At 39.1% G+C, this 22052-nt stretch overlaps 1 protein-coding gene across 2 annotated transcripts in view; it reads left to right on the forward strand.

The window, feature by feature from the left end:
- Positions 1-3273: 3273 nt before the first annotated feature.
- Positions 3274-22052, forward strand: part of unc5db (unc-5 netrin receptor Db) — a 279454-nt gene continuing 260675 nt past the window's right edge. For both annotated transcript variants that reach the window (XM_040050206.1, XM_040050207.1), the window contains exon 1: positions 3274-3856. In XM_040050206.1, coding sequence (XP_039906140.1) covers positions 3772-3856 — 85 coding nt within the window. In that variant the 5' untranslated portion in view covers positions 3274-3771. The remainder of the gene's footprint in view (positions 3857-22052) is intronic.

Raw genomic sequence — 22052 nt, forward strand, 5'->3', positions numbered from 1 at the left:
ATAGTCTCACTGAACCGTTTGATTAATGTGAAAATGACCTGAACCCAACCAGAGTACCTAGAAATTCCACCACCATTAACACTTTACCCTTTGAAAAACCTACTAGGAGTAACCCTTGAAGCTCTTTTCTGAAATGAGGAGTCTCTGTCATATTTCAGGCATGCCTATCGAACAAAATGACTGGGTTTGTGTCAGAAGTTAGTGAGGGTGGTCTCTGTCTCTGCAGTTACCTTTGGAAAAACCAGGAAACTGTTCTACCATGTCTTTGATATATCGGAGGTGTCAAAACTTGTTATGAATGGTACAGGGGAGGTCGTCAAATGTCATCTTTATAGGGGGAAAGAGCTAAAACCAAAAAACGATGGATGAAATATCTTTTAGAAGAATGGTGTTCAGTCCATCCACTAGCGTTCATGAGACTTGTGGAATCAGTGGCAAAGTGCATTAAAGTTGCGATTTGTGTTTTTTTTTTCCTTTTCCCCCCACTCATCTGTAATTTGTCAGATGGCCACACTGTAACTCAGTGATGGGTTTTTAATTGTTTTTTGGTGAACAAAAGCGTTGCCCCTGACACACCTGCTAATGGAACCATCTGTTTTTGGTCATTTGTATGGGTCAAAACTGAAGTCACATTGTCAATACTGCTATTACAGTAAGTGAAACAGTCTATGTGGATAAAAAACGTGAAGAGTTTTCCATTGCTTTTACACAAAATGCATTAAGTTGCCACATATTTTCAAACTCCAGTAACTCTGCAAAGAACATTATTTAAAATGCTAAAAACCACAGATGGTAAATTCTGTACATTTCTACAAAGAACATCAAGAATCTTTGTAGAAGACTTTCCTCTGACTTGCGATCTATCCAGTAACAAACAAAAAAACACAGTGTTTTCTGTTTTGTCCATAAATTTTAACCACAATTTTGTGTATTTTCTTGTAGAGTAAAACAAGCTGTTGTTGTTACCTATGTTGTCTTCAGGGAAGTCTGCAGTGACTCTGCAGGGATCATATTTGCTCTGTTCACCTCTGCAACTGAATTCAAGTCAAAAGGTTTACAGTTTTGTTGGACTTATTCAGCTTGGCAGCATTTACTATGTATTTCTGTGCATAAACAATAAATGTGACCTTCAATGCCCTAGAAGTTTTAAAAGTAAGTAATTCAGAAAGAAAAATGTATGTTTCATACATCAGGACTTGAAAACAAGTCAAATTCGACCCAAACAATGTTGATGAAAACACTCCAACTTTCACCCTAAGAAGAAGTAAAACTTTACTGTACAGCATGATGTGCAATAATTATTGAGTTTACTATTTTTTACAGTAGCAATGGTTAGCACAACCAGGAGTGGTCACCTTAAATTGGGAAGGCCCTACATTCAGCCCCAACCAGTTTGAGTTTTTCTGTGTGAATATTGCTTGAGATGATTGAGATGTTGTCCCTGTACCTGCGTGGGTTCTCTCTGAGTGCTCTGGCTTTCTCCCACCATCCATCTGCTGTTAGGTTAATTGGTGATTCAAAAAATTGGCCGTAGGTGTGAATGTGAGCATGTCTGTCTCTCTGTATTAGCCACGTGATGGACTGGTAACCTATGTTGGGTGTAGCCTGCCCCTTGTGCTGACAGCTGAGATAGTCTCTAGAACTCCTCCATCCACAAGCCCCCACCCGCTCCTTCCCTGGTCCTGTGACCTTATATTGGGTAATCAGTTAAGAAAAGGATCGATTGATTGACAATATTTTCCACAGAATCTTAAGTGAAAATTAATAGAAAATTTAAAAGCATTTATATTAATGATTTTCTAAAAATGTATTATTTACTGTGAATTGAACATCCATATTATTTAGTATCCTCAGCTAATCATCATTTTAAATTCAGTATTGACTTAACTGTTATGGATATTAACAACAGCCAGTGATTGTCTTTAAACTGAAGGCCTGGATGGATGTCACATCGGTACCTCTAATACCGTGGACAATTCCAGACAGCACTGTTAAGATACAGACTATACATTTGTTAGGATACAGTCATAGTTGATTTTGGTCTTGCAATTTATTTTTTTGATTGTAAAGTACAGGTATGAATAAAAAAACATCAACATTGTTTCACTGTACATGTTGCGCAGTCTAGAGTTTTTGTTGTTGTTGTTTTAAATTAATCCTTTATTTATCCAGGTAAAAATCTCACTGAGAATAGAAGTAGGTTTAGGTTTAGATGGGAGTTATTTTAGCCACATGTTAAATAAGCTCATTGTCAGAAACTAGAAGATGTTATCTTTCCAATAAAGTCTCACACATTGATTTTTGTTTCACTGTTCCTCTGTTCCATTTGGCTGTTTCAAATAGGCGAAAATTCAATATAAAGGGGTGAACTTACTACAAATCCTAGTGCCAGATGGGACTTGACCTGATGTTAAGAGTCCCATTATTCTTTCCACAAAGTACAGTCTTTGCATCTCGACCACTAAAACTGTTCATGGACAGAAGCTGGAGGTCTTCTGCCCATAAGAAGAAGAGAAGAGTTAGTGAAGTTGGAACACTGCCCAGCATCAGTAAAAGTACATGTCACAGACAGTGGAGAATTATTCTAAACCTAAATGTGTTATTTCAGATTGCATATAACTATGAGGTCCTTAAAATGATGACACTGTACCTTTGATGCCGCTGCCTAGCAAAAAGGAAAAGACCTTGAAAGTTAGACCTATTAGCCTGCTGGGTCTTGCTGCATGCATGCCAAGTTTGAAGCACAGTTGTTGAAATTGGTGAAGACAAAAAAGACGATGGTTATAGTTTATTTTTTTCTTTTAATAACTGAGATGATGCCACTGAATTAAACCAAGTTCAGAATACCTAAGGCTGCTACACTGTATTTCATAAAAACATACATGGAAAAATCTACAGGTTAGAAGTTGCTTCCAAGCTTCATCAAAATTACACTCGTTTGTAATCAAAGTATTATCATTTTGGACACAAATGAGTAGTGTGCTCAGAGTCAGTATCTGCTTTTCTCAGCTGGTATTGAGGTTTTGTAATGAGGTCATTTACCATGATTACATACCTATTTTTTTTTCTTTTTCAAAAATTTCATTTATTCATCACATATAAGAATACCAGCAAACATACCTTGGAGCTGAGGGGCACATTAAAAGAAAATCACACTGGCGCGTTTCTGTTGATCAGTGCTCTACTTTGGCTATAATTGATCAGATTATACCGGACACTGTGAGACACAGCTTTGTGCTGGTTGGAAATGAAGCAGTTTTCCTCCCATTTTTCTTCTTCGGACAGTTTCTCCAAACCTGTAAACTGTATCATCATCCTTCACGCCTTTGCTGGGCTGCTTGGTGCGTTACTGTAAAAGAAGAAACATTTGACTGATTAGGCCTACGAGTAGCCTACCACTCCGTCTCCTCCTCTCCGCCTTTCTCACTCTGCCATTGGTTAGCACAGGGCAGGCTCCGGGATGATGATGCCTGGAAAGGGGGGTAAACTCGGAGCGCACGTCTCCCCTGCTGCGCACACACGCACAGCAAAAGTGAAGTGAAGATGCTTTTTCCCTTTCGACAAACAGTCCAGCCCGCCAGCCGTTCACTTCTCCTGCTGCCGCTGCTCCTCCTTCTCCCAACAGAGCGTCCAACTGTCCGCTTCCCTGGTTTACACGAGGAACTTGCGCTGCCGGGGCTCGTCCAGCTCGGAGGAGGAGGCAAGAGCAGGCATCAGAGACCCGGAGCACAGTCAGCTCTATAGCGTATCCGTGGAGAGCTACGCGTCGGTATGGGCACGCTGACAAAAGGACGTTACCTCGTTCTGAGGGGGCTCCTGCTGCTTATTTATTGCACAGCATCGGTTATCTCCAAAGGTAAGAGCTGTGTGTGTCCGTGTGCATGCGTGCCTACTTTGGGTGTTTACTGCGCTGTAAGCGCTTTCAGCCGGTCGGTAAAAGAAGAGAGACAATTATTGGGTGCCATCCCCGTGGTTACGCACCACCTGTCACGATTTTTGGTTCATGTTTGAGGTTTACAAATACTTCCCAGCTCACATTCAGTATTCAGCAGGTGATTCTGAGTCTTACTCGGACTTCAGATTTCCACTATTTGAGCATTCTCTCTTCACTGCGCAGTGGAGCTTCTGCTATTGATTCATCAAGCCACGGCTCGCGCCGTCAAGTTCCTACACTCTTGGTCTTTTTTACGTCTCCCCTCGAATCGATGACAGTCGTCCCATTCCACTAAGTTTTTAGTCGTGAATGAATCCATCACCGTGACCGCGCTGCAATCAGCACTGCTGGCTTTAATGAAGGCACGCCTGTGCAACAGGCATGCCATTTTATCTGAGAGTTCCAGAGCTGGTCCTCCTTTTTAAATGATCCGCTTCCTGATATCACGAAGTGAATACAGTGCCAGAGAAATGTATGTAGAGGTTTGTGCGGGACGCAGAGATATTCATCAGCAGCTACCAGAGCGACTTCAAGAAAGGGTTTTCGTTTCTTTTTAGAAGCCCACGGTGAAAGTGCTTTACATTTACTTGATAAATACCTTTGAATAAGAGGTGACTGTGACAAGTGGGGGTCGTGTTGAGGGTAGGAAATCTGCTCCTGCTTGATGTTCTATTTTCCTTCTTTTTCCAGAGAACCCAAAAGAACAAATACAAGAGGATAGATTTAGTCTTCCCTTAAACACAAACAAAAAAAAAATCCATGTTAAATCATCTTTATTTAATACACACTGTACAGTTTTCTGTAGCCTGTATTGGTTTTAGAGATTTTAAGCTGTTGCACTGAACCACATCACCCGTTTGAATCAGATGTTACAGAACAAGCCTACAACCCAACCAGAATATGCCCTGCAGACATCTGGTTGTGTCTGTGTTGATCTTATGACTCTCACATCTCCATATTTTAGCCACTTAAATAGCAGTAGCACAGAGCAGAGTGCCTGAGAGTGAGATGGTATTTGGTGTTAAAGGTTCCCTGCAGGTTTAACTGGTTATATAGCAGCCTATGGAGCTGAACAGAGTTCAGATTAACGTTACACGACTTTAAGCATCATGAATGTGCAAAGTCTGCTTTTTTTCATTGTGAGGCAGGAAACTCTGGCTTTTTTCCACCTTATTACTGCAATCTGTTTGCCGTGAAGAAACTGATATACATCATCTTCCACAAATGTAAAAAAATATTCTCACCCTGCACATGCCACTCATTCAGAATAACTCAAATATACATTATCTTGCAAAATATGCATCATTGTTTTTCTTCATATTCTGCAGAGAATCTAAAATCTCAACAATGCAAAAAGTCATTTGTTTTCCATTATTCATTTATGAATCCTACACACACCCACAAAACAAATAACGCCTTCACACTTGATTTTATGCTCAAGTCAAAAAAAGGAAATTAAAAAATGGATCAGAGAGCGAACTCTGATCCATTTTAGTAAAAGATGGGAAGTCATTGACCAGCGTGCAGGGAGTTAGACTGGCAGCAACACAAACACTGTGTTAAAATAATGATTGTTTACATTTTTGTAAACAAACTATTGCCAGTTCTCTCTTGTCGATTAGATGTGGAGACAGCTGTCATCAATCTGTTGTACATTAACTTGTAATTATGAGGATATTAGGATAAGGAATGCAAGTATGCAGCAGGATCTTGTAATGATGGCAGTTTCATTTCGACCAAACGGAAATAGGTAGGTCTGCTGTCATTACTGATCAGTCACACACAGAAAAATAGAGTTAAACTGGGGGTTCCATTTATTCTTGAAGGTAACATTAAATATTGAGTGAATATGATGTTATGAAACCAACATACTTTACTTATGACGCATCCCTCTAATTTCAAACCACCAGTCATAATTAGGACCTCGAAGCTGGGCAGAAATTCAGAAAAGTGATGCAAGGGGGAAAAAGCACAATAAGACCAGAGAGCAGTAGAGCTGTCAGGCCTTCTCTTCTGCCCATATGTGCGTGAGTCCTTCCCACCTGGTAATCTAGTATTAGGGTGGGGATTTTTTGAGTTACATGTTAAATACACATGATTAAAAAAACTATAAAATGAGAAATTTCAGATGAAGTCTCATTCGTTACAGATTATCTTTTGAAAGCTTAAAATGTATGAACACAAATTAAAACCTAATCCTTGCTCCTACTTTTTTACCAGTGTCTTGGTGTAGCTTAAGAGGTTAATGCTTTGGCTTACACAGTATATACGGGTTCTGCCTCAGGTTCATCCATTGCTCATCTGAAGTAGTGTGAAAAGACTTGCGATGGACTAAAGTCTATCATTATTGTCTTCTTCTCTAAACCCGGGAAATGGTGCCCAGAGAAGGTGCAGGACTCAGTTTCCTACCCTGCTTCAGGTCAAACGCAAAGCAAAGATTTGCCTCATGTTAATTATTTGAACAGAGTTTCTCGAGTGTTTTTCACAACCCACAAATATTCACCTCAACAGCCCAGAACTACTTCCTTCCATAATACGACCAAAAGCCGAACATAAATGACAATAACTTATTTTCTGAACTTACAAGGAAGTTGTTGATTTCACCTGCTTTTAGTTCTTTGTTTATGCAGAAATAAAGTTGAGTCATAGAGCTGTTCATATGTAATCATTTCAGATTCCTTGTGGTATTGAGAGAATCTACAGGATAGGCGCGGTGCCACAGTGTCAAGTGAACCTTTGCAGTTGAAATATTTTCAGTTAATGTAGATGCCTATTTGCCTGTTTGTGTTACCAAACACAAATGTTCACACCAGCAAACATCATGAATTACAGTGTGCTGAAAAGTTGTTAGATTGGATTTTGATCAGTGGTCCCAAAAAACATTTTGCCTACCACTACTTTAAATAATTTCATCATTATTAATGGTGACATTTTTATGGATGTCTTCATCAGTAGTTTCTGTTAGCCTACAGACAGACGTTGGAATTAACTTGCATTAACTAAAATGGTTTACAGGTTTTATTCACTTTTTACTGTTGTTAATGGATGTAATTACTGATCATTAACCTTAAGGGTCATGCTAATTAAATAAAGGTTATGTAGTAATAACAACAACAACAACAACAATAATAATTTGTAGAAAATGCGCATCACTTGTCTGTTTTGGTAGTGGGATGGCATCTACAATGTACTACAAACTAACTTATCAACATAAGCAACTTAACTTCTCCTACCTTGAGTTGTGGCTTGTCTCTTCAAGTAGCCCCTTCAATTTTAATCAATCAGTTTCTACCATGCCTAAAGATGAGGCATACATTTTGGGTGAACACATCACAATGTTCTAATATAACCTAAAATCTATTGTGTAAAAATCACGTGAGCAAGTTTGTCTAGGAAAAGGAATAGGAAGTAAGCCAGGGACCACTGTGAGTACCTCGAATGGTGAAAAAAAGGAACCATTAAAGCACACAACTACAAGCAGATTGCCAATGTTCTAGTAAGTCACTGATTCTAATTCTATTTGTTACCAATTTTTCCCATAAAATTAAATAAAAGTGTAAATTGATAGCTGGATATATTAATTAAAATAAAAAAAATGAAAGTAAAGACAACAGTATTGTTGTGTATAGCTTTTTATTCATGCCTAATGCATTATGTAGCTAATCAGTTCATGCGGAACTGCATCCCTTTCTACACACATAACACAGAAATACAAAAAAGGATTATTACAGAGGTATTTATAAAAACAAAACATAAAGATGATTTCGTTTTTTAAACTGAAACACTTTCCATTAGGGAAGTATTGAAACAAAAAGGAAATGAAAGTTTAAAAGATTCCTTTTATCTTAGGGTGTGTAGTGTCACAAAAGAAATACACAACAAACTTTTATTTGCTTCGTGTCTGTGTGTGTATCAAATGAAAAATGATTGTAACTTTTTCCAATTTTGTTTTCTCAGTTGCAGATTAAAAAAAAAAGAATGTTGAATTGTTTGGCAATCTCTACCTTCTGGTTGCATATATTTATGACAAATTAAAGAGTGACTCCAGCAAGTTATTATTATAGTGGTTAGCAGAAGGGGTTAGAATGGAGGCAGTAAAAAATGTTTGGTGATAGCATGTAATAGTTAGAAAGGTCTAAATTGACTGGATCCTACAAGTTCTACATCAACATACTCAAGCAAAATATGGAATGCTTGAATTTTTACTGATATGTGACTCCAACCTTTAGTTTAGGATTTAGACTCTTGTAAGAGTCTACATAGATGCACAAAATACATGAAAAAGCTTGACAGTACGAGACTATGTGCAGGTTCTCTCTGTATAAATACACATTTCTCTGTGGTTTTTCTTCAAAATTTGTTTAGCAGAATGAATACAATTTGCAGACAGCCAGAAGACATGAAAGTTAAACAGGTCAGTAAATGGCACACAGATTTCTTATCATCTTGAGTTCCTATATATTAAGGAAGTCGCCATCAAAAAGCTGACAGAAGCAGAAGTGTCGGCCCAGCATTCCTTGGACAGACTGTACTTTGCTCGAAGAACACAGAATTAATTTTGACTGAATTCAAACTTAAGTCAGGAGCACAAGCACATTCAAAAGATGCTTAATGTTTCTATTTGTAGTCATTTTTTACGTGGCGCCCTTCACGGTGCTTACAGAGGTGTGGAAAGCAGCAAAAAGACACTGAACAGAATAGAGCAGTCGTCAGGGAGAACGGATATGACATTAATTTAATCAGAAAGGAGGAGCTGGGGTGGAGGTGGGTTTCAAATTGGCTTGCAGATTAACAGTATCTGTGGGCAGGCTAAAGCAGCTTAATGTATATACAACTATAACACGAGGCGTCAGCTGATGTGGACTGGCACTGAGAACATGATCCGGTTTCATCTGAGCTTCACTTCACAACCTGCCTGCCTAGCATCCTGATTAAGTGTGGGACCATATCAAAAATAGTTCAGCAAATGATTATGTTCAGTATGTCCATTCTTTTCTTGAGGAGCAATTTTTGTCTATAGAATGTCAAAAAGACGAAAATACTGATTTCCAAAAAACAGAGGTCTTGAGTTTAATTAAATATCATAGGAAAAACAAAAGAAAACAATGCATTTTAAAAAGTGAAAGAGATGCTTTATTTTTTTTTTTTTATACAGATAGTGCTTTAAAAGCATTACAGGTACTAATGGGCTGTCAAAACAGAGGCAGGGCATTTGAATGCTCGACTCTACCTTGTTGCATGTTTCAACTTTTCTGCATATCACATCATTTTTAAAGGCCATGCATGTCATGACAGGTGTCACACTTTCCCACAAGTTGAGTCCTTGAATCAAACAGTAGCAAACAGCAGCAGTCCTGCTGCTCTGCGGGTCTTGATGGTCCTAGCTCGAACTCAGCAAGATTTAAGCTCTTAAAGATCAATAGCTGATGTTCGCAGGCCCCCACTGGCTCAGAACGAGACTCACGCAAGGGGTCATGAAAGAGGGGTCCTCCATGTGTAACACAGCCATGAGTGAGGATGATGTGGCCCATGGGGGATCTTGAAAAGGCTTTTCATCTTTTGTCTCACAGTTCTGATGAAATAAGGGCTATTTCAAGAAGCTTTGTCCAGGGTTGTAATGGGAATTTCTTGTAGATCAGCAATCTGCTATTGGTGTGTATTTATCTCATAATGAAGCTCTGCTTAGACATGCAAAAGGGTATGCGAATGCACTGATATGTAATATCCCTTCTTACCTATCTTCTGATGAGGCTCTCGTTGATTTCTCTCGACATGCAGGCATTTATTTGGGACTTGATGATTAATTTATGTGATGTGTGATTTTAGCAAGATAGAGGGTTGTGTATTGAGAGAAGTAATGAGCAATGGGATTATCTGATATTTGATTGAGGATTGCTGAAGTCGCCCAGTTCATTTGTCAGTAAAGCTGCTAGGTCTGCTTTAAGTTTAGCTAATACTCTATATGACTACAAGAATATGTTGTGAGATTAGACTACAGAGCTGCTAATGTTTGCCTTGCTGGAATGATTCTCCATTCTGCGTGCATGCACATATGCCCAGGCCCCTGGTGGTCACCTCATTTGATAAACATTAGCAGCAAACAGCATTGTCCCTGCTCCACAGATGCACAATTGTGTCAAGCCTTGCTGAAATAACCATCACCACATGTTGTGTGATGCTGTGCCCCTCTGTTATCCGTCTCCGCAGCCTATTTTGACACACAAACTTGTCTATTCTCCCAAGAGTTTTACTTCCTTGACCTTGAGCTGCAGATTGTACATCTCCCTCCCTGTTCTTCAGGTTGGGCATTTTTTTTAAAAAGTGGAAAGAGAGAGAGAGAGAGCAGAGCACAAAGGATGCACAAAACTGTGGTTACTTTTGTTTTCAAGAAAAAAAGGAAAAATCTCAAGGTTTTTTTATTTTCCTCTGCACTGGCTTTCATGAAAACAGACAAAGGTCAAATCTGTTATTTTCCCTCAGAGAAAGCAAAAGGGGCTCTTATATTTTCCTTGCCGATCCCAGAATGAATCATCATAGTCAGGTTGCTGTGGGTGACAATGTGTTCAGTCGCCAGATTTACATTTAAATGAAACCAAATGGCTGTACATTCAGAAATGATATACAGTAATGATCATGGTAATAAAAGCAAAGTCCTCTTTCATATTGGACCAGCTCCTACTCGGGATCACTGTCATTTGGGGACTTTGCAGGTACAGTCGGTGAGTTATGTCTTTGCTATGTCAAGACTATTACCTTCACATTTCAATGAGTGAATTCATCAGCATGCTGCCTAAGAGGCTTAATGTAGTTGGCAATCAGCCCTGCAGCTCATTGGCTTCTTTCATGGACCTGGTGCATGAATGCCATGATGGCACCGGTTCTGACATAAACGGTAGTAACCAGACCGAAAAGCAGCGCACATTTCGGTGCTTTATTTTCCTGAGCTGTGATAAACTTTAGATTCTAGCCAAACGTTTCCGAGGATAGTAGGCGGGTCCAGGTACATACGTTCTTTTAGAGCAGAGCTACAGATTAAAAATGCCCAAGGCGAAGCGGTCAAAAGTCTGGCTGTACTTCACAGCAAAAGATGCAAACTCAGCAGCCTGCAACAAGTGCTTTAAGGCAACTGTCCCCAACCTTTTTTGCGCCACGGACCGGTTAATGCTCGACAATATTTTCACGGACCGGCCTTTAAGGTGTCGCGGATAAATACAACAAAATAAAACTAGTACCGGTACCGAAAAAAAGAAGATTTATTCATAACACACGTGAAAAGACCCAGGAAAACCGAGTTAACGATAAAAACAATAACAAAATAACGCTGAAAACCGATAAAAACCCTCAAAACCATACATTTCACACCTGAGCCTCAACACTCGCGGCCCGGTACCAAACGACTCATGGACCGGTACCGGTCCGAGGCCCGGGGACCGCTGCTTTAAGGTGATACTGTGTAAAGGAGGTAATACCTCAAATCCGATGAAACACCTGGCGACGCATAATGTTTTTTTAAAAGCCGAAAAATGCGCCGTATTTGATAGCTTGCTGCGAGACCTCACACCGAGCACATCTACTGCGGGTGTGGTGCCTGTTATCGGACCCGGAGTTAGCAACATCCCCCAAAAACCCGAAGAGGAGAGTCCTGGCCCCTATCCCTGCCAGTGTAGCAGAAATGATGACGGATGATGATGCAGCAGCAGCCGTTCTTCTCTGCGTGAGTAGCTTAATGTTGTTCGTGTGTAATTTACGTTGAGTAGGCTCACCACGTTATTACATTAATGCATGTAAGGTGAACTAGCAAACACCGTCGTAGTTACATGCGGCTGTCTTCTTGTTTGATGGCAGATGCTCCCTTCACCCTGGCCAAAAAGGCTAAAATGACCAAAGAAAAAGTGGAAAACAGTTAAACATGAGAGGTTTTTGGACAAAGTTTGTGTTTTTTCCATTGTTTAAGCACTGCTTCCAGCCAAGAGTGATACCATATATGCCCCATAGCTGCAGAAAAGGCTAACATTGTTATCTTTTTACAAAAAAAACAGCTGAACATGAGAGGTTTTTGGACCAATTTTGTGTTCTCCATTCTTTAAGCACCGGTTTGAGCACCGTTTAAGCATCGGCACCGTTTCAAAAGTACCGGTTTGACACCGGTATCGGATAAAACCTAAACGATACTCATCCCTATGAATGACACTGAGATATTTTTTTTTTGCTATTTTCCTTGATACAAGGCCCTGATACATTTACAGTATAGTTCCATTTAGGTGGCATCATCTGGGAATCTAGTCTTTCTGCATAATGGATGAAATAAAAGTGGCTGCCACAGCTTAAGTCATTCTGTTGATATACTTTAGTGTTGAACATAGAAAACATTATGCCACCAATTCCAACAGTCAGTATAATCAAATGACCATACGGTTGTTTGTGGTGGCAAAGCTTGATAAAAAGGAGCCTACACTATTTCAATGCAATATTTTATTTAAAAAAATAATTTAGTGCTTATTTTGACATATGAAAGGACCTTTACTTTGCAGGCAAGATGCACTCTGGGCTGACAGGGGAAACTGGTCATAAATGCACAAAAAAAAAAATCATATCCTTCGAGTTCTTTTGTATTTTCATACTGATAACAGTAATGATTTACTCGCAATTTAAACATGTTAAATTGCGTAGGTTAACATTTAAATAGCAATATGAGTACAGTGTTCCGAACAATAGCCACAGATCAAATATTAATATATCAGAAATAATAGATAAAGCATACATATAACAAGTAATAAAGAGATAAAATAAGCTTTGCTTTAACATTTACAGCCATTAAGCGAATCTCACTGTGTTTCTGTAAGGTCTGAAAAGTTTTGCATGTCTTTTTAATAAACATATACTTGTTGCTGCAAACTGTAATTGCTCAAACTTGTACAGCAGAGTGATTAAAGCATCTATTCAATTAAAAGACAGTTTTCTAACAATGGATGTGGGCATGGTAGACACAAACCAAATAAAGCATAACTCACAGGCTGTCATATCATATGCATTCCGTTATTCACAAGGGCTCACTACAGCAGATAGCTCAACATATTTGATTTGGCCAATTGTCTTCCTGGTTTAAAGAAAGGTTATTGTGTGTCCTCCATGTCTTAAACCAGGGATCTTTTGCTTGTTAGGTGAATGTGTAAACCACTACTCTATGGAGCTGATAGCTTTAAGACATATTACATGGCATCATCTGGGTATTTAGTCTTTCTGCATACTGGATGAAATAAATGTGGCATATGTTAAATTAAAATGCAGTGGATTTGAATTGGTAAATCAAACGAAGATCAAAGCCTGCTTGTAAAACATGTAGTGATTGGTGATATTTTGTTTTAAAATTAGGTTAATTCTGGTACTTGTGCTTCACACCACTTAATGTAACCTTTAAAGTATCTGTAGTTTTCAGAAAAAAGCAAGAAATATTCCAACCAAATGTAAAACAAACCAAAACAAAAAAACGACTGAAAAGCGTAATTAAAATAAAAATGATAATTCTGTGTTTGTAAAATGTATATGTGTATAAAAGTGCGTACAATATAAAATTATCTTTTCCCTTAAGCAGTAGTGTGTATTTCGCTGTCATGAGACAGGCCAGCTGTTTCATGCGACACCACACTGAAAACATCTGGAAGCGATGTAGACACCCACATTTTGTTTTTATAAAGCTTTATTATCTATATAATAAAAGGAATTTGTGAGTATTGAAGTTATTGACCCACCAATCTCAAAATATATGTCTACTTTACCTTAGGACCCATCACTATCCGAATCTGCAGTTAAAGCAACTGTCACTTATTTGTGGCGATAACCCCAGCACAAAAAGAGAGTATTTATGAAAAATCATTGCTGGTGTGTGTTTTTTCACATTCATTTGCTGTAGAGCTACTGCTGGTACTACATCCATGTAGCTGCAGTAATACACTCCAAATTTAGAGGTGTCAGGTTGCGCAGGCTCCATGAACTTCTCCAAATCTGTGTTTACAGATGGTGTGCACCAGATGAGCTTTTTACAAGGCTGTTTTATGATAGCATCCTATTTAGCAAATCTCCAAGCAGCCATAAGGCCTACTGGGAGTTGTGTGCATGTGTGAATGCGCCTGCTTCCACACAAAGACACAATTAAGAAACCCACACACAGTCCCATGTAAATTTTATTTATAGTGCATGTCTGGCCATATTTTGATAGCATCTGGGCGTGAGGTTCTACTTAATCAGAGACCAATGAAAAGTGATGCCTCTTCTCTTATCAAGTCAGAGAGAATTCAGTATTGTTATCGAGAAACATGTCCCGTTGATGTATGCGTCATGGCTGAAATCTATGTCAGGTTTGCTCCAGTAAATCGCCTTTTGAATGACTGGAGCTTCTAAGTGAATCCCTCATTCCGCCTCGTGCTGACAGTGGCTCAGGTAGTAGAGCGGCGTGTCTTCCAATTGGAAAAACAGTGATCAATTCTCTTCTTGTCCATGTGTAGAAGTGTTGGGCAATGTATTGAACCCTGAGTTGCCCTTTATGTATGAATGCTAGATCAAAAGTGGTTAGGTATAGATAAAAACACTTCATTAATGTGTGAGATTTGGAGAATGAGACTTAAAGTAAAAAACTGCTATGTAAGTCCTAGTCAATTCACCCAGTGGAACCACAGTAAAGAAGTGCAATGTTTCTATATCCAGTACACTGTGGATATTTATTTATTTATTTTGCTCTATCAATGTAGGTCAGACTGTTACAGACTGAAGTGTCTCAATAACTAGATGGATTACTGTGCAATTTTATAAAGATGGCAAACTTTGATCTCTAATCCAAATTGCTTTAAAGATGCCCTAGAGTTTCCACTGAACCATCAAAATGTCAAATGATATACTCACATCTCATTTTGTACAGATATTTATGGTTCTTAGGTGATATATTCAAATAGTTCTGATGATTTGTTGCTGCTATCACATTGTTCCTACTACAGGTTGCTGTTATTAATTTTATATGAGCTAAGACAATATGTAACACTGCAACACATTCAGTTTTAACACACTGAGAAATGCTATAATTACATATTTTTCCTATATTAAAGGTCTAGAATAGCACCTTGCAAGACTAGGAAGAATAACAATTGTCATAATTCCACAATAAGAATGGCAGGAAGGTGAATGCCGCTAGTTTATATCCCAGCTACAAGATGGGACTATGAATGGTGCCTTTGAATATCTACAATTTTTACACTTTTATATTACTTGACTTTTTCATTTATGTCCCTGATTGGTTAGATTTAAATACAATTAGGGATGGCTTGAATTAAAACACACCTAAATGCTATTAATTGACCAGCTAATCATTGACCTGTAAGTTCCTTGTTAGTGAAGGTTAGGTTACTGGAGTGATTGTACAAAATATCCGCAGTAAACTTAAAAGCTGAAACAACATGATAGCACAGAGATGCATGTTCAGAATGTTTGCCTTTTGTCTGGCAGCAATAGAACTGGCAATCAGCTGTAACAGCTGTATTTTACCCTATCAAGTTCTAACCTAGTATCATCAGAATTTTCTGTTCATCCAATACTTCAGTTTGTCCATATATATTACTTATAGATTACTATGATAAAATACTTTCTAATAATGTCATTTACTATTGCAGCTTATTACATTAGTACCTTAAGCTAGTGTTAGCATATTTATATGCTAAACAAAGAAAGTGAACATTGTCTCTGCTAAACGTCAGCATATAATCTTTTTCATTTTAAGCATTTAAATAGCTACATCACAGCTACAAGGTTACAACATCTAGGTAGTATTCGTATACACATCCTATTCATAATTATGACTTGGAGACTTCTCTGAAAGCTCTCATATGTCCAAATAAGAACTCATGACACGATGACATGAAGTCATAAACAAGGAAATCGTTACTATGGTTACCTTTCCTTTCTATTATTTCTCAACTTGTCATTATTGCAGCCTCACAGAGTTGCTAACAATGGCTCATTATCTTTGCTCAGTATCTCCAATTCTGCATACCATTGAGCCTTTTCAGTTTTTTCCCACTTCAAGTAAATGCAAATTGGAGCAGTACCATGTTTTTAAAGACTTGTTAAATTAGGGCCAGCATTGAGATACAGAAGGACAAAGAAAGCGAAACGATAAGGAAAGGACTTTCTTTAACTGAGAAGTAAACCACATTGTAATCCAGGACTGTGAACTGGGCTCTCAAATACATAGATCACAGTTATATTTCATGGAGAACCGATGTATAGCCTTAAGATTCTCTGCTGTGGCTGTGTCTACTTTCATGGCCTTGGGTCAGCTGTTCAAACATGTCCTCTGTTGATCCGCGGTGCAGCAGCAGGCCTGTAGGGACAGAACATTGCTGAAGGACAAGTTGTGATGAATGGACTGCCAAGCACTAGTCCCAGCTCACTGTACCTGTCTTGCCTGAAGGACCTCTTGGTCTCGCTGTTGGCCACATGTTAGTCATTGGTTCATGCTGTTTGTGAACAGTGGTTGTCACACACTGTTGCTGCAGGAAAAAGAAGTTTTTCCTTTTTTTCCTCTCTTTTTTTTTTTACTTTCATGTATTTAAACAGTGCTTCATCATCTGGTTTATACTAGAGATTTATTTCCACTTAATATGAAAAATGCTCTAGAAGAGCCCATTGATAATCCAAAACAACAACCAGAGGTTTGCCAAGATCCTAAACAGAGTTATTTTTTCATCTCTTATTTTTGTTGAATACAGTGTGGGAGAATAGTATTTGACACCCTCCTGTATTTGTAGGTTTCCTCACTTACAAAGAAATGAGCGGCCTCTAATTTAATGGAAGTTTCCTCTTATTGGAGCAAGAAAGAATGTCAACCAAAAATCCAGAAAAAATGCATTACATAAAAGTTACAAATTGATTTGGATTGAGTGAAATAACTTTTTGAACCCCAAGCAAAACATGTCTTTGTACTTGGTGAAGAAACCCTTGTTGGTAAACACAGCAGTAACACGTTATTTGTAGTTGGTCACCAGGTGTGCATATATCTCAGCAGGGATTTTGGCCCACTCCTCTTTACAGAAACTCCAAGGACTGAGGTCTGGAGACAGGCGAGGCAGCTCTACAACCTTAATGTGGTTCTTGTTTAGCTGCTCCTCTGTTGACTCCTCTGTTGACTTGGTGGTATCTTTTTGGGTTATTGTCATGCTTGAAGACAAAATGATTAAGGGAAGGAGATTTTCATGCAAGGTTTTACGATACATGACCCCATTCATTGGCCCTTCAATACGGTGAAGTCGTCCTGTACCCTTACAATAGCTAAATAACCTCAAAGCATAATGTTTCTATCGCCATGCTTGACTGGTGATGATGTTCTTTCGGTCATACTCAACATTTCTGTTCTTCCAAAGTCAGCAGATTGATATGATTTTGGTTTTGGTTTCAGCTAACCACAGGACTTACTCTTATGGCTTATCTGAAAGCATTTAAATGTTGGCTGACAAACTTAAGACAGCTTTATACATGTGCCTTCTTCAGCAGGAGGACTTTGCGGACGTTGCAAGATATCAATCCATTATGCGGCCGTAGTGTGCTTCCTTCAGATCATTGAGAAGCTCCTCCTGTGTACATGCATTCTGTTCATCTGGACATAGCGTTTTGTTCAGCTTGAAGAAGACTGAAGAAGTCACTTCAATGAGTGATGACACGTTTCTCTCACTGAAAATCATACGTTCAGGTGAACAGAATCAACTTTTTGGGGTTCCTCCTGTGTAGTTTGAACTGATCCACCACCTTTCTCATGATCATCCTCATCGCATGAGGCAAGATGTTGAATGGAGCTCCAAACAAAGGATGTTAAGGGCTATATGATGGTCTTGTACCAAAATGCAGCCTTCCACAGATCTACAGTTTTATCCCAGTTATCATTTGACAGGTCTTTGGTTTTGCCCATGGCAGTGGAGAGGTTGGAATGGAAGAAACCGATTGTACAGACACATGTGATTTATATGCATAACAAATTTAAAACAGGAGTATCTGTAATTCACTGATTGGTTGATTAATTGGTTGATTCATTCAGTGTAATTTGTGTGCAGTTTGGACGGCCAGAATTTTGGCTGGGTTGTAGGGGATTTAATATTTATTTAAATCAATACCATGCAAATTAATGTATTTACTTTTATGTTTACATGTCAAAGTAATATCTGTATGAAAGCTAGAACCTAAGGTATCCAGAACATTACATTTAAATGAGGGGTTCTGTGTTATTCACTGGCTGTAATGTTATGGCTGATGGATGTATGCAGATCATGATTATAATTTGGAGGTATTTTGAAAATTTTCTTAAGTTTAGTGTCTATTACCATTTTCCTTATCTTTTAAACATTGCTGCTAATTTAGAAAAATAACATAGCCTAGGTTTCCCACTGTTGTGACAAATTACCTTATTATGAAAGTAAGTCATTATATACAGAGGTAGTCTTTGTGCAGGGAATTGATATTATTTGTGCCAGTGTTTGGAGTTTTATATTGATTACTGCATTCTTGAACAGCAGGAAGTATCATTAATACTAATAATATATTGTCTGTTATCCATGAAAGCTTTTTAAATACTGTAGGATGGTAATAATAAAAATAGCCACACCACAGCTACTGTATAAAAGGCATCATAGATTCAGCCATAAATGCACTCATATTCCAATTAATAAACAGCCAGCAAAGACAAATAGAGCAGCTGGCTGCAGCCAGCCTTTTAATACTGTAACATTATCTTTCCTTTATATAGAATCTATAGAATCTTACCATAAACTGGCAACTGTATTTAAACTAGGCCAACACACTAAATGCCCAAATTGATGAGTGCCAAAAATATTTAGGGGTTACAGAAAGTGGCTTAGTATTTTTCTGAGCAACTTAACTATAAATATTTAAACAATTCTGGCCAGTGGTCAAATTTATGTCTGCAAATTTAAAAAGAATTGTCTTTTCACATATTCCACCGTGATCTTTTTTTCTCTCTGGTATTTACTGAAACTTTGCTTCTCTTTTGTTTCCATTTTGTAGATTGTTACACTCAATAAATAGAAAATGAATTGGGCACCAAAATTCCTTTTAAAAACATGAAAAACAAAGCATCACACAGCCTCAATGTATAGTATGTACTGGGAAAAGAAATGAGCTCAGATAACAAGATCAGGTAACATTTTAAGGTGTGAGGCAGGAGATATGATGCCTCTGAACCACTGTGATTACATATTTGAGTAAATAATCAGACAATCCTTACATGGCATATTTTTTTAATATACTACACACAATTTTGTTTTTATTTTAACATGTCAAAAAAGAACAAAAAAAGGAAAAAGGCCTCAAACAAAAGTTTGGCCATAATCTGTACTTAGCCTTACTGAGCTGGTCACAGCTAGCCATTGCTCAGAAAGGCCTTTTTTTTTTACCAGCTGCTATTCTCTTGGGTCTTTTTTTTAGGTGGTTTTCTTTGAGCAAAAGATTTTGTAGCTCAGTGAGATTCTTGTGCTGTGTTGCATGCACTGCTCCTTTAAGTACTATCCACAGACTGTCCACGGTGATGTTGGGATTGGGGTAATGTGTAGGATATAGCAAAGCCTTTTGTTTGTGCCTTTGTAGGTAGAGCATTATTTGTTTTGAGGTGTCTGAGGATCACTGCCTTGTTGTTTTTAGACATTGACCTCTTTTTTTCATTTTCAGCACATTTTTGTATTAATTTTGTTTTCTTTGCTTTGTTTTTTTTTTTAAAGGCTGTGATGTGATGTTACTTATATAGCTGGTAATAATGTAAATTTCATGTCAAAATTTCATTGACTAGAAAACTGACACATTTAAACTGAAGTAAAAAAAATAGGATAAAAGATTTTGATTTGGACAAAAATAAAATAAAATGTTATTGTTGGGATTTTTTCAGTGTTTTATTTGTTCGTGAGTCAATCGGTTTGGCTGAGATTAAAGTTATTAGATTAGATTAGATAAAATAAAACTTTATCAGTCCCCCTGGTGGGTTCCTCCTTGGTTTTTACACAGCTGAATAAACATCAAACAGAAAACTGATTAAATAGAAGTATGAGACGGTCGAGAATTTACGCCAGTGTCCTGTTATATTTTAGATAGCAAGGAGCAGACGGCCGAGTTTATTAAACTCCACCGAGATAGCGGTAATGCTAATCAGAAGGCTACACTGTCCAATTTCCCCAGCCGTTTACTTCCTGCCTACCCGACCTTCTGAGGACCCAGCCCACGTAGACCGCGAAGGGCGGGTCCTCAGGAGGATGCAGCCCATGAATTTGGACACGACCAATACCTGTTGCTTTATTTTTTGATTTCTTTCTAAATCCTAAACACTGCCAAAAATAGTTGTGCCTAAGCCAAGTATGAACTCTAGAGTAGTATACTAGAATAGGGTAGTAGTTCAAAATGTTGCTTATTTAGCCTTATTATCCTTTCTATAGTCCCAGTTCACCCTTGGTCTGAAAAAGCTGTTTTGACACATTCATTTTCCCTTAGAGCCAACTTTCTTCTGATTGCTACCTTTGTAAATGGGAGGTTTGAGCAGAAGATAGGACTTCTGTACTCACAGACAAGGTTTCATGCCTAAGATAAACATCCAAAGTGGCATCATTAAGAGCCAGAAAAAAGCAGTGTCTGCAGCCAGAACTCTTTATTTGAAATTCTGGCCATGTGTTAATAAATACTTGGAAATTCAAAAAAACTTCAGCCCAAGTGCGATATTTGTGGACTTTTTTAAATTAGATTTTTTTAATGACATTACCATATACCATATAGACATTGACATTATATGGTTCGTTGCTCGTTTAGAGTACGCTTTCCCACAAAGTGTACACATTAAAAGTATTAGAAAAACTCATAACTCATAACAAAACTCATCCGACTGCGGTCTGGAGTGTGGGGCCTCCCTGCTGCTGCGGAGTCGGGGCGGTCTGCCTCTCCCCACCGCAGGGAAAAGTGTAACACCACCTGGGTCTGGGTGCAGTTCCCCCCTCCAGGGGCAAGGGTACCTAGACCCGGTTCGTAGAGTACGCTTGGGGAGTGTGATCGTGTGTACAGCGTCTCTTTATGTCTGTCTCTACGTTGGTTGAGTGTGGAGTAAGTGCATATGAGAGCATGAGGGTGGGAATGGATGTTTGTGTCTGTGTGTGCCTGTATGTCTGTGTCTATATGTCAGGTTGGGTATCAGACGCCACCTCTCTGGGGACATCTCAGGCCCTCCAAGGTTTGGAGGCCTATCTCCACCCACCACCATTTCCCCTGCCAGTGGCGGACTCCCTCAGGTGTCAGTGCGTTGGTGGTTCTTTGTGTCTGGGGGTGGGCGTCCGGGTACACACCGGCTCACTCCTTGGTGGCCGCTTATCGGGGCCTGGAGCCTGGGGCTCGCTCGGGCCACTTCGGAGGTGGGGTGCCCCCGGCCTCTCGGCCTGGGGCTCGGTCACTCAGGCACAGCTGGCTGCCGGCGCGTCACTGCAACCCCCCCTGGCTTCTGCTCTGCGGCTGCTGAGTGAGCCCTCATCTGGGACTCTCCTCAGCTCTTACTGGGACAGTGGCGCGGCTGCCCCTCTGTTGGTCTTCCATGGTCTCTTGTGTTCTGGGGGCCTCTGGATGTCTGGAGTTTTGATCTCCTCCATACCTGCTTCATGCCCTGGAGGACGGGGCTGTGGCCCCCCACACTCCCTAGCAGATCGTTACATGGAGAAACCTTTGGAATGCAAGCATGCTGATCCACACAGGTATGCACACAGGTGTACACATGGGTATTCACAGACGCGGACTACAGCTTTCTTGGCTGCTGCCTCAAAGCACATTGTGCGCTGTCTATCTTGCGTGCTGCACAATATCGTTTATTATTTAGTATCTACTGATATCTACTGCTAGCTAGTTTATTGTGATGGTGCCGTTTTTTTTATTATGTTGCTCTTTGTTGTTTGCTTTCTCTTCTGTTTTTTTTTCTCCATACAGGTGACCCAGGTGTTTTGTTTTTTTTTTGTTTTGTTTTTTTTCTTTCTTCCCCCCTTCTCACCGTCTCTTCTCCCCTTTGGTTTTCTTTCTCTCCCTCTCTTTCTTTCATTCTTTCTCCCAGTCC

This window comes from Simochromis diagramma, unplaced genomic scaffold, assembly GCF_900408965.1.
Source record: "Simochromis diagramma unplaced genomic scaffold, fSimDia1.1 OVJJ01000159.1, whole genome shotgun sequence".
NCBI lineage: Eukaryota > Metazoa > Chordata > Actinopteri > Cichliformes > Cichlidae > Simochromis > Simochromis diagramma.